General features: G+C 40.2%; 1 protein-coding gene and 1 long non-coding RNA gene across 11 annotated transcripts in view; one reads left to right on the top strand and one right to left on the bottom strand.

Annotated features, from left to right (window-relative positions):
• ADGB (androglobin) overlaps positions 1 to 6,602 on the bottom strand; it is a 174,613-nt gene extending 168,011 nt beyond the window's left edge. For all 10 annotated transcript variants that reach the window (XR_010358818.1, XR_010358819.1, XR_010358817.1 and 7 more), the window contains exon 1: positions 6,467 to 6,602. Coding sequence is in view for 3 of the 10 variants with exons in the window: in XM_064413644.1 (XP_064269714.1) it covers positions 6,467 to 6,525 (59 nt within the window). In the remaining 7 variants the exon portion in view is untranslated. The remainder of the gene's footprint in view (positions 1 to 6,466) is intronic.
• LOC135296823 (uncharacterized) lies at positions 5,927 to 9,255 on the top strand. The gene is made up of 2 exons (XR_010358828.1): positions 5,927 to 6,301; positions 6,742 to 9,255. It is a non-coding gene; the product is annotated as an uncharacterized LOC135296823 (long non-coding RNA).
• Positions 9,256 to 12,539: the final 3,284 nt, after the last annotated feature.

Below are 12,539 nucleotides of genomic sequence, written 5' to 3'. Positions count from 1 at the left end.
CTGAGCTGTGCTCCAGGTGGGATTCTGAGCTGGTCCAAATCCTGTGATGTTAACTGGTTTCAAAAGGGGGTGGTGACAGGCCAAGTGAACAGATTGCCACAGACAACAAGGGCTTCGAGATGTATCTTGGAGGTTTCTACCAAGCCACAATTTGAAAGCAAGTAAATTTTACATGCAATTGGCAGATCAAATTTTTGTCTGATCAATGTGCTCTTCTTCCAACTAGCAGCAAATGAATAGGCATTATAAGGTTATAAGCTGACCTTAGACCCAGCTGTAAGAATGCTAAAACTGCTTTTGACGCTTAAATTTGATACTTAAGTGTCAAAATATATGAACTGCATGGCATCGCTTCTTTGTTGGCTTCTGTAAAAACCTCTTGTGCCTTCCGTATGGTGCCTGAACAATTAACCAAGAGCTAAAAGCCTCTGCATGGCAGAGCATGCCAGTACTTCTGTGGATTTAAGCCAACTCATTTAAAAAGCACTTTGCATACATTGTTAAGAAAATCAGGAAATCCTATTTCTTCCATGGTGGTTACAGAGAGTTCACAGAAGATAAAGACCATTCTGCTTAAATAGATGAATAATCCCTGGCAAAAAGAGTCTCTAACATTATACTTTAAGAATGCTTTCTAGTTTCAAAGCACAATTATTAGTGGTTTTCTTTTGGCAGTACATTTTCTGCTATACAGTTCTGCTGAAAGCTGCTTTTCTCCATCACACTGTTCATCACAATAGAAATCAAAGCTCCTCTTGCAGAGTCTGTACAGTCTCCAACCAAGGGCTCATGGAGTGTTTGCCTGTAAGATTCTCTGACAGTGCTTTGAGTTTCATAGAAAGAAAAACCTAAAACTAAAATCAGTAGGGAGTACAGCATTTTGTATGATATTGTCACTAGTAAATTACTTAATATTTTCATGCCCATGAGTCCATGAAGTTTGAAATCTACAGATCAAATAAGCTGAGCTCTCAGGGGTTCCTTGTTTTAATTAGAATTAACTAGGAAAATTAATTTGAATACATAATTTTCTAATTAACATGTAATCTAGTTAACAAAAAATGAAACTTATTGGTCAGCTTACATGCTATTCTAGTATGCTTCTCATATTTACCTGGGGAAAAAAAACAAAACGTTATCTCACCACAAAGCATGAAACTAAAAAGAAAGTTAAAAGTTGAAGGGAGTAAAAAGTACCAACAAATTGACTACGTAAAGTTGTACTGCATTTACACACTGAAAAATTTCTATTAATGCAGCACAGGCACTGAAAGCAAGAGCTTCATTTTTCTGGTCAGAAATGCTAGGTCTAATTAAGAAAAAAATTTTTGTGATACTAACAAAATTACTGCCCTCAGAAATATGAGTTACTTACAAATAAACAATAAAAAAAATAAATGAAAAGGGGTTCTTTGAAGCTTAAGAAAGACAATGCAAAATCTTCAGGAACATCTCTAGCTTTATTCAGGTTAGAATTTAGGAATTAATACAATAGTACAGCAGCAGAGCGTGCAATGGTCAATGATGCAATAAATAACTTCTGAAGAACAATCATGAATCTAAGAGCACAACACATTTATTCACTAACACTGCAATGTCTGAGGAAAGTACATATGTGCAGGATAGTACCACTTGCTCAGCATTTCAGAAGGTTAAATTTTAAGGTACATAGATACTTTTCCCTTCTATTACGCAGCTGGATGTCCTGGAATCCTGGGCCATCACAGATTTATGTTGCACCTACATTTTTTGAGAGACCAGGAAATGCCTTCCAAAAGGTTGCAGACAGGCATTCAAATCAAACCAATTGTTTATCTTTGGATTACAATTAATAGCATGCTAAAGGAGACCATGATCTCAAAATGTCCTCAGTTTTGTCAGGACAGTAGCTGCAAACTGGAGATGAATAACTGCTGTAGCTCAAGATACCCCACTCACAGTCTCGTGAAACCTTAACACTGGCTTTGGTTAGAAAGGATCTGAACCGAGCTGTTTGATACAGAAGAATCCCACAAGTTATCAAAAATCAGCCTTGTAGTAAGAGTATAAAAATCTTGTAATATGTTACCAGTTACAGTTGCAAAACAGATTATGAATGCAGTGAAGGTTTAAAATTTTTCATTCAAATCTTTTCCTTGGGAAGTCCAGTGAGTAGCTGAATCGGGTTTGGCTAGGTTTGAAGTAAATTTCCTCAGAGCAGCTTGTAGGGGGGATATGTTTTAGTTTTGTGATGGAAACAGTGTCAATAACACAGCAATATTTCAATTATTGCTGAGCAGTGACTACACAGAGTCAATGCCTTTTCTGCTTCTCACACAGCTCTGCCAGCACATAGGCTGGGGGTGCACAAGAAGGGACCAGAGGGACTCAGCCCAGACACCTGACCCCAACCAACCAAAGAGACTTTCCTTACCATATGTCGTCATGCAGAGCAATAAAAGCTGGGGGAAGAAGAAGGGAGTAGAAGACATTCAGAGTGATGACATTTGTCTTCCCAAGTCACCATTACGTGTGATGAAGCCCTGCTTTCATGGGGATGCCTGCACACCTGCCTGTCCATGGGAAGGAGTGAATGAATTCCTTTTCTTGCTCTGATGTTTACCTATTAAGCTGTCTTTATCTCAGCCCACAAGTGTTTGCATTTTCACCCAGATTCCTGCCCTCATCCTGCTAGGGATGAGCTAGCAAGCAGTGTGGGTCAGAGCCACCAAGTGGGGTTAAACCATGACACTTGAAACTAATTATATTTTCTTTTAAAGCCCAGTTTCTAATAAATTGGGCAGAATTAACCATAAAATGGGTACACCTAATTAAAAAAATGCAAAATGAGGGCTAGTATGTCTTTTGTCCAAAACATTCACTGTTTCAAGTCTCTAGCAGAAGTTGGTTATAAACCTTTAAGCCACGCTCAACTCTGACTGTAGCTCATGTACAGTCAAAAACAAGCATAAGCACCTCCGTGCAAACGTAACCAGCTTTTACCCTAATACAGCAACCCTTTCTCTCAAATAAAACATGTTCTAACATATGTTGCAAGTCAAAGATGTACCACTGGGCTACCCCCTTGGACCACAAACAGGAGAACAGGAGTACTGAGTGAGAGAATGAGTGAGCTGTAACCCAACACCTTGTCTCAAACAGTACTGCAAACCAAAAGCCTTTATGCAAACAGCATAAAGGCATATTTAGTATATTTGTCAAATACTTTCACAGTCCCTAAGTCTTTTTAAGAATAGTGCTCAAGCACTTCCCAAGCTTGATGTAGTTGCTATGCATTTATATAACTTTCAACGGATTTCTTTTCTGCAGGCTTGTTCACTGATTCCATGTAAATTTTTAGGTCCATTAAAACTTATGTTAACCAACATGATAGGTCCACTAAAAGCTTCAAGTTCAATTACCATGCTCTTACCCACAAGTCATGAGTTCTTACCATTCTCAATCTTCAGCCTATCTAAAAAACCCAAAACATCAAAAGATTAATCTGGTCAGTCTATATTCTCTAAACTACCAAACCTAAAGAACAGATGTTTGTAGTAGATAAAACCTCAGTCACAAGCCATGGCTGAAACCTTATTCTAGGCATATGAGAACTGAAGAATGAACTAGCAATTTTTTTCTGCTCTTATTGTCTCATCCTTTAAGCTTAATAACAAACATTAGGTAATCCTAGGCATTGGTGCAGCAACCTGCTACTGATTGCAATCAACCAGGCACACAGCTAAAAAATAATTTCTTTCAGCCAGTGCAGGCTTCAGCCTGTCTCTGCTGGTCCTTAAGGATACATCAGCAGTACATATTAGTTAGTGACCTCTTTAAAAATAACTCCAGCATTGCTCTGACCTTCCCCTATATACATTGGTGACCTCTGTCTGTGCCACAATTACCCCTAAATCACTTGCCTCTTTTGGCACTGATCATTAACTCATTTTTGTCCCTAATAGCCTAAACCCTAATTGAGATAGATGCTGATGGCTTAATTCAGATGCTTGATGGCATAGAGCTTCATCAAATTAATTTAAAAGCATTTTAATTCATTATCCATTCTTACTAGCCAGAATCTCTTCCAGTGCCACCACAGACATCAACTCCTATTTACCACAGCTGTTGAGACCTGGGAAAGATCAGATTCTCAGTAGCTGCTATTGGGGCACTTCAGAAAAGCTGTAAGGGCAGCAGTTCTTTTGAGTTCTTCAGCCCTTCTTCCTCTCCAGCAGCTGCCCGGCTCCTGAGGGAACTGCTATCTAATTAGAAAGCAATAATGAAGAGAGACCCAATGGAGTATCCTGCAGAGACCCAAGGGAAGTTTGGCTAGCAAGTCCAGAGGAATTTTCCTGCCTTCTCCATATGTTTCTGAGGTCCCACTCTAACAATGCAATATATCCACCCACAATTCTGATCGATTTTCCACAGTGCAGATGTACTGTCGTGACTCTACTAAGCACTTGTGGGGGAAAGAAAAGAAGCCTGATTTCACTAGAAACTGAGAAAATTGATTTTAAGGTGTCAAAATATATTGCACAGATGTTTGTACATATTACTCTCAGAAGATTTCTGCATTAATTTTATCCACAACAGATGAAATTATAACACTAATTCTTTTTTGGTAAGCATGGACAGATTTCAGGATTTTTTTTTGCAAATTGTTAAATAAAAATTAGTATTTTTCTTTTTTTTATTACTTATACTTCTATTTAGTATTTTGATCATTAGAAACACATAAAAAACAAGTCACGTTTACTATCAGGAGGACAGTACTAGCCAAAAGACAAAGTATTTTTAACATTTTTGTCCTTGCAACCGCAAGCTTTGTTCTAAAATAAAACAGAAAAACTATCTTGCAATTACAACAGAATACTAAACTTACAAGACAACATTTTCTCAGGCAGACTTCAAATATCCATTTTTCTTTCAAGTACAGGAATAGTTACATTACTTAGGTTTTCATAGACTTATACAAAATTTTACAGTAATTGTCTCTGCCTCATAAACATCCTGAACAAGCTGCGTAGCAGAATGAACAGAATGCATGAATATCAAAGCAATCAGAGAATATTCTGAGTTGGATTCCACTAGGATCATCGAAGTCCAACTCCTGGCCCTGCACAGGACACCCCAAGAGTCACTCCATGTGCCCAAGAATGGTGTCCAAATACTTCTTGAAGTCTCTCAGGTTTGGTGCTGTGACCACTTCCCTGGCCAAAACAACAACAACAGAGTTACTAAGCAAAGGCTGCAGTGGGGAGAAGGAACTAGATACTGGCAGCCTACAACAGCAAAGTTAGCAAAATTGGAATCAAGGTGTGAAATATAAAGCAGAAACATGAAAATATAAGAAACTACTGTTAAGTAAAGACTGTGTAACTAGATATGAAATAAGCATAAAGGGGCATTTGAGATTGACTTCAAGAGAGAAATAAATTATACGACTGAAATCTTCATGTATGGCAGAAAAAATAAACAAGCAAAGGCCATAAGCACATACATGAGATACCTTTTCCATTTGAATCCTGACAGCACCATGCATTCAGGCCTACATTAGGATGAGAAAGCTGCTAACACCATAGAAACAGAACTCACAAGTCAAAACAGTGACAGTGAATGCCAATGTTCTCTATTTATTTGTCTTTTTAGAAAGAAATAGACATTTACACAGAAATATACAAATTCACACTAAACACCCAGCAAGCAGCAAATAATTTAAAAATAACTCAAGAGATGCTACATACACAGAAATATTTAAGAAATTAATATGAAGAATTATTTTCTTTATCATACGTGCTTTCTTCAGATTCTTCAACACATAAAGCAAACCCTCCAGACACTGGGAATTTTCTTTCCTTTCTGTAAGGAAAACTGATGTGCTATAACCGTCATTAATCATTTTGCCTCCAAAACTGCAGCTAGTTTGCTTCCCCTCCCTGATGAAAGCAGAGCGTCCCCATTCCCAAAATTATTAGAGGTTCGAGGTTCTTTTAAACCCAAAATCATTTTAGTGAGCTTTTAACCTCTGATAGCTCCCGAGCAGCAGCCGAAGGCTTCGTTCCCCTCGCTGTGCCCAAGGTCCGAGGCGTCCCTGCCAGACCAGGGGGGCTCCCGGACAGGCACGGCCCCGGTGGGGCAGGACGGCGCTGCCCGGCAGGAGCGCCCCAAGGACCTCAGAGGGAGGGAGCACAACTTCCACACGAGCTGGGCCCCCAGTCTGAACAAACAAACAAACCCCAAGAACAACCAAACCCTTCCTCGCCTTTAGAAACCACTTTTACCGAAGCACCCACACGAGCAAGTGAACTTTCTCAGCGTAAGTCGTTTGCCCGGCCGGTGCCACGGCGACAGAGCCGCCTCGCACAGGTGCCCGGCAGGGAAGCCTCGGGGGAGGTTCCCGGCCGGCCGCAGCAGCCCGGGCCGGGCCGGCCGGCGGGGGCTGCCATCCTCCCGCGCCCACCCTCTCTCCCGGGGCTCTCACGTTTTGGAGGTGCAGGGGCGGCTGGAGACCTCCTTCTTCTTGCCCGCCTTGGAGGCCATGGCCGCGGGTCGGTGCCGCCGCGTCCCTCGCGTTGCCGGGCGACCCCGCGGGCCGCGGGCGGGGCCGCGGGCGCCTCAGGGGCGAGGGCGAGGGGCCCGGCCCGGACACGGCCCCCGCCGCCCGCTTCGTGCTCGGGGCGCCGAAGGAAGGGAGCGGAATGGCTTTGCGGGCAAAGGTTTGGCTTCGAGGGTAACAGATACCGCTTTCTGCCTCAGGAATCCGTTCCAGGGACGTCGTTTGTCTGCTGGCCGGTGGTAATCAGCTGTGAGAAGCTGTCGCCTCCGTCTAAGACGGAGAGGCCCTGCAGAGAGACCTGGACAAGTGAGGGGACTGGGCAATGACCACTTGTATGAGCTCTGGCCAAGACCAGTGCTGGATTCTGCACCTGGGGCACAGCAACCCTGGATGTACAGACAGGCTGGACAGCAGCACTGCAGGAAGGGACCTGGCGGCCTTGGTCGATGGCAACTTGACAATGAGTCAGCTCTGCCCTGTCTGCCTAGAGAAATTTTAGAGCTAGATTATGCAAGTCTTTCTTTTTAATTTCAGATTGAGGCAATTAATTAACTCGTGCTATGAAGCCCATGATTACCAAAGTGAATGCTGTTCCACCAAGGTCAGATAAAATTAGCATTAATCTGCTGGTTTTGAATTCAGCAGATAGTTGACTACAACTTCATTTATAAGAAGACTTTTTCGGATACATTCCAGAGATTGCACTATTGTGAACAGCTCCTATTTCTAACACTGTATTTGCTGGTTCCCAATCTGTAGTGAATGATGAAAAATCCTTGATAAAACAGAATATACTTTGCTTATTCTTATTCAGGCTTTTTCAAATATAAAAATCAATGACAACCTATTTGTCAAATTGCAGAGGGCATGAGTAGATTAAAAACAGGCGAAAAAATAGGCAGATGTTGCTACATCTAGAGGCTTATTTTAGACAAATTTCAGATGTTGATTTATATCAATATGACAGGCAGCCAGATATACACTCAAATTTCAAAGTGCAGAATTCTTCCACAGCTTGGCATTTCCTTTGGCGTTATGTCCAAGAGCATCCATTTTAAACAAGGTACTTTGGGACACTTCTCACTTGAGAGCCAAGTAAACATTTCAATTTTATTATTTCTTTTCAAAATGAACAGCTGGTCTTCTCTTTATACAATTATGCTATCAAATATTGATTAGGGCAATAAATAAAATAAAAATAGGAGAGAAAGAGGTGAGTTCAAACATCTGGCTACCCCTCTTCAGTACCAGCAGAGCACTGTTCGCCTCCACACCTTGCTGGATGCTGATGCAAACTTGTAGATGGGGGACAGGATTCAGTTTGTGACCCAGAATGCAGATAAAAACACCATGGAAATTACAGACTTTCTATTCCTCTCAATCGCCTCTCCTATACTTACTGGACAGAGAAAATACTATGGAAGAGTATCTATGAAACATACATATAAATGTAAGAGGCATTTATGAAAGTTTTCATAGTAGGAAAACTCCCTTCTTGAAAGGAAAACTCCTCCTTCTTGAAGAAGAAAAACTAACTTCCTTCTCCTTTTCCTTCTGGAAAACTTCCTTCTGGAGATGACCAATGAGATTTGCAGCATCCCAGCAAATAAAACTTTCATAATAAACTTCTGTGAAAGACAACATAAAAGTAACTGAAGTTTGAGTGCCTGGGGTGGTGGAGGAGGAAGAACACAAATCAGAAAAGCATATTCAAGTACAGAGGCTTTAATTCTTTGCTCTGTTAAATGATAATTGCTACATAGAAAGTTCAGAATGGACCTGACCTTTACCATAAAATCCTACAGTAAGTTTGTTTGCTAAGTGATGGCATTAAAAGCATGTATCTACTTGCTTCGTGAAGGAAAAACAAGATCTCAAGTTTAACATCCATCAAGTTACATCTTTTTATTTATGCAAGAAGTTCATTTAGAATTCCATAACCTAACAGCAGTGACAAGGACAGCTTGTTTGGAAAGAGAAATTAATCTGAATTTCAAACAAGCTAGTTTTCTAACTGGCAAAGCATCTCTAAGGTCACGTCAGCTGTTTTACTGCCCTAATGTCTCAAGCCATGAAGTATATCTGACAGACACTCCCTGAAGGCTAGAAACTGTTAGGGTAGAGGCAGCCTGACAGAAAATGTGGAATAAATGCACAAGACAACAAAACAAGTGTTAGGAACCCATTGAGATGTCACTAAACAAATACTAAGGCAGCACATACTGATTAGCAATGGATGGATGACCTTCTGGTCATCATTCTTCTAAGGTGCCATTCAAAACACCAGCTTCTTTGTTTTTCCCTGAAAGCATCACAGCAACAGCTACAGCACATGCAAGTCACTTACAGGAAAGCAGCCTTTTAATCTTCAGTGCATCGTACCTTTTTACACCAACACTTAGTAGCTGGAGAGAGTAGAAAAAGAGTAACTATGAACAGCAACACTACCAAAAGCCCTCAGGGGTCTTGGAGCTCAGACTTAAGTCTGATTTTACAGAGGGCACAAAGATTTCAGGACAAGAGAGAGTAAAAGTTTTTGCCTTAAGAGAAGGAGTGTGGGACTGGGACAAAGCAGAATGTCTAGAGTAAGTGATGAGTAGGCTAAAGACACTCATTCTTCTCAGAGACACCAAGTGACAGGATTAGAATCAATGTGAGAATTTAAATACAAGAAATTCCTCTTGAAAATAAAATTTTATTTTAATTACAGTGAAGTTGGTCAAACACTGGAACAGGTTTTCCAGCAAGATTGTGGAGTTTTTAATTAAAATGGGCATGACCATGAGGAACCTGCTCAAGGTCTGAGCAGAGGTGTAGGACTACACAATCTTTCAAGGCCACTTCCAACCTTACCCATTCTGTGGTTCTGGGAAATTTTCCATTAAAAAAATGGGTTAAGGTCAAAATCAGCTAGAGGGTTCTGTAAGAAGAAATGCTTTATTTTCAAGCATGAGGTTGCAACAGTCACAAGATGAAAGGATTTTAGTTTTGAGACATTTTTTTATCATCTCTTTTTATCAAATGATACAAAAATCTAGGTTCTGAAATTAATGCTTTTAACAGATTAAAAAAACCCCACTGCCCTTAACTTCCAATACTCTCTTTTATCTGGTTGCTATGTGAAAGAGTAGGTGGAAAAGATGTAAGGAAGGTACAGGTCAGTGGAAAATAGTGAACAGAGGAGGACAGCAGTGCACTGGCATTTCATTAAGAGCAGGCAGTGAAGGATCAGGAAAGAGTGAAGGGTGATCAAAAAAAGAGCAATTGTGAGTGGAGAACGTTAATGCCTGAGAAAATGAAAACACTGCAGTATGTGATAAAGCCTGGGAGGAGCAGTCTGTGCACTGAGTCGGGAACAGTCAGTCACTGAGGTGACATAGGCCAGGGAACTGAATTTGAGCAAAACCATCCTCAAACAGATGGACTGAAGCTATGCACAGCTCTAGTCTGTTAACTCTTAATGTGAGGCTAGGGAGTAAAGTGGATTATGAGAGTTTTCTTGGGTAAACTGATGGAATAAGACAAGGTAGGGGGAAAAATCACAGCCAGTTGCATAATAGAAAATACTTTTTGCCTAAGCACAGGACTTCAATGCCATTTCAAAAATATCTTATGGTAACATGCCTCACCTGATTTTGTCAGGGACATGGTTTTTCCAATATTCCAGCCTCTCTTGAATTTGACACAGTGCCAGAAGGGTGGGGTTCATCAGAGTCCTATGTTACTATTTCCACTTACCTTTTTTATTTTCAAGTTCTTTATTTGCTAGAGCACCATTCTATCACATTCTCATGCTATAATCTCATTTTGGAGAAACACAGACCCCAAACATTCTGTTAAATATCAAGCAGCTGTTCAAGTCCAATTTAAATACAGCAATAACATCAAGTCCCATGGGAGTGCTCAGGGCACTTATTTAGGTAAAAGTGTGAACTGAGGATCATCACAACTTTGATCATCTCTCCACTCTCTATTAGAGGGATAAAACAGTGTATGCCCTAAGAGCAGGCAGAGAGCAGAGGAAAATCAAAGTGCCTCAGAGAATCATGCAGAGCCATTGCCTTTCTTTTGTAAATTTACATTTGATGATACAGGGATATATTTCTATGTCAAAAGGAAAGGTTTTCTGGGTTTGATACAGTGTGAAAACCCTTTCTGAAATTTGGAGTTAAATAAGACAACTGTGATTCTCTAACTATTAGAACTGTTATAAAATTTGGATATGGACAGAAAAATTAGTATTGCCTCTTTAAAGTTCTAGATATTTGACTAAAAAGATAGAATGAAATTGTGACAGTAGCCTGAGGGACAGAAGGGTATTTTTTTAAATTGAGAATACACAATCTTAATGTAGTGTAAACTACAGAACTGCAGAACCTATTAAATCTCTTAGTATGCTATTTTACTTTAGTATTTTGGTTTTTACAATTTTTTTAAAATAAGAATGCAACCTTTTTGAAGAAGATTTAAAAAGCTAAGTCTTCTTGTTCTAAGTAAAGGCACACTGCAGATCACAGCAAAATCCTTTTTAACATTAACTTTAGTATGTTTTAAGTGTGGCTGCAGTTGTATATGCAGGCTAAAAGCAGAAAGCTGTACTATTTGAAAAATGCAAAATGTAAGATTGCTGGATAAATATGTTTTAATAGAAATGTGATTAACATTCTTCATGAAAAGTTAGAAACAAGACCATAATCTGATGTAAGATGTCTTCTAACTTGTTTTAGCCAAATAAAAAAATATGTTGTCTTCTCTAAATAATAAAAAAAACTACAACAGTTTACATTCTCCAATTTCTGAAACTCATAAAAATTACATAAATTATTGTCACAATTATGCCATCATCCATATACCAAGTGCCACTCTAGCCATTTGAGCTAAGACATCTGATCTTATTGTGCTTAAAACAATAACCCAATAAAATGAAATGGCATCCTGGAGGACAATCTGATGGAAAGTTCTTGCTCCTTAAACCACTAAATACAAGAAAACAGTGATTTTGGGGATCTTGTGGCAAAGGGCCATTGAAAACAACAATTCGTTAAGTTTCAAGCAAAGTAGTTTCCCTGTGTGATGTGTTGACTCTGGCCAGACAGCAGGTGCCAACCAAAGCCACTGCATCACTCCCCTCTCAGCTGGATGGAAGAAAGGAAATATAATGAAAGGCTCATGGGTTGAGGTAAGAACAGGCAGTAATCACTCACAATTCCTCTCATGGGTAAACAGACTTGACTGAAGTAAGTTATTTTAGTTTACTACAAATCAAATTGGATTAGAATAATGAAAAAATAAAAACTAAATCTTAAAAACATCTTTTCCAACCCCTGCCTTCTTTTTGAGCTTAACTTTACTCACAATTTTCTCCACCTCCTCCACCCAGTGGTGCAGGGGGATGGGAAATGGGGGTTTGCAGTCAGTTCATCACATATTTGCTGCTCCTTCCGTCTCAGAGGACTCCTCACATTTCTCTGCTCCAGCAAGTAGCCCTTCCCATGGAAGACAATCCTCCAGAAACTTCCCTAATGTGAGTTCTTCCTCTGGGCTCCATGAACTGCTCCAGTGTAGGTTCCTTCCATGGGGTACAGTCCTTCAGAACCAACTTCAGCTCAAGCATGAACACCACCACAAGGTCCCAAGAAAGGTCCCAAGACCTGTCAGAAAACCTGCTCCAGCATGGGCCCTTCCCTGGGGCCACGGGTTCTGCCAGGAGTCTGCTCCGGCATGGGCTTTCCACAGGGTCACAGACTACTTTGGGCATCCGCCTGTTCCATGGTGACATCAAGTACTGGGTCTCTAGGAATGACTTAAAACTATTCCCAACAGATTAATTATTATAGAGGAACAAAGATTTGTTCAATCTACAGAGCTAGTACAACTCAAGCCTGACACAAAATTTAAACAAAACTCTGGAGCTTGGAATATCTCACATTTTCCAGGCACTGCAGTTAAAATAAATCAGAAAATCCTGTATTGAAAAAGTCACTCTGTGTCTGTCTTC

Source organism: Passer domesticus, chromosome 3 (assembly GCF_036417665.1).
Source record: "Passer domesticus isolate bPasDom1 chromosome 3, bPasDom1.hap1, whole genome shotgun sequence".
NCBI lineage: Eukaryota > Metazoa > Chordata > Aves > Passeriformes > Passeridae > Passer > Passer domesticus.
This window is presented reverse-complemented; position numbering and strand designations above follow the sequence as displayed.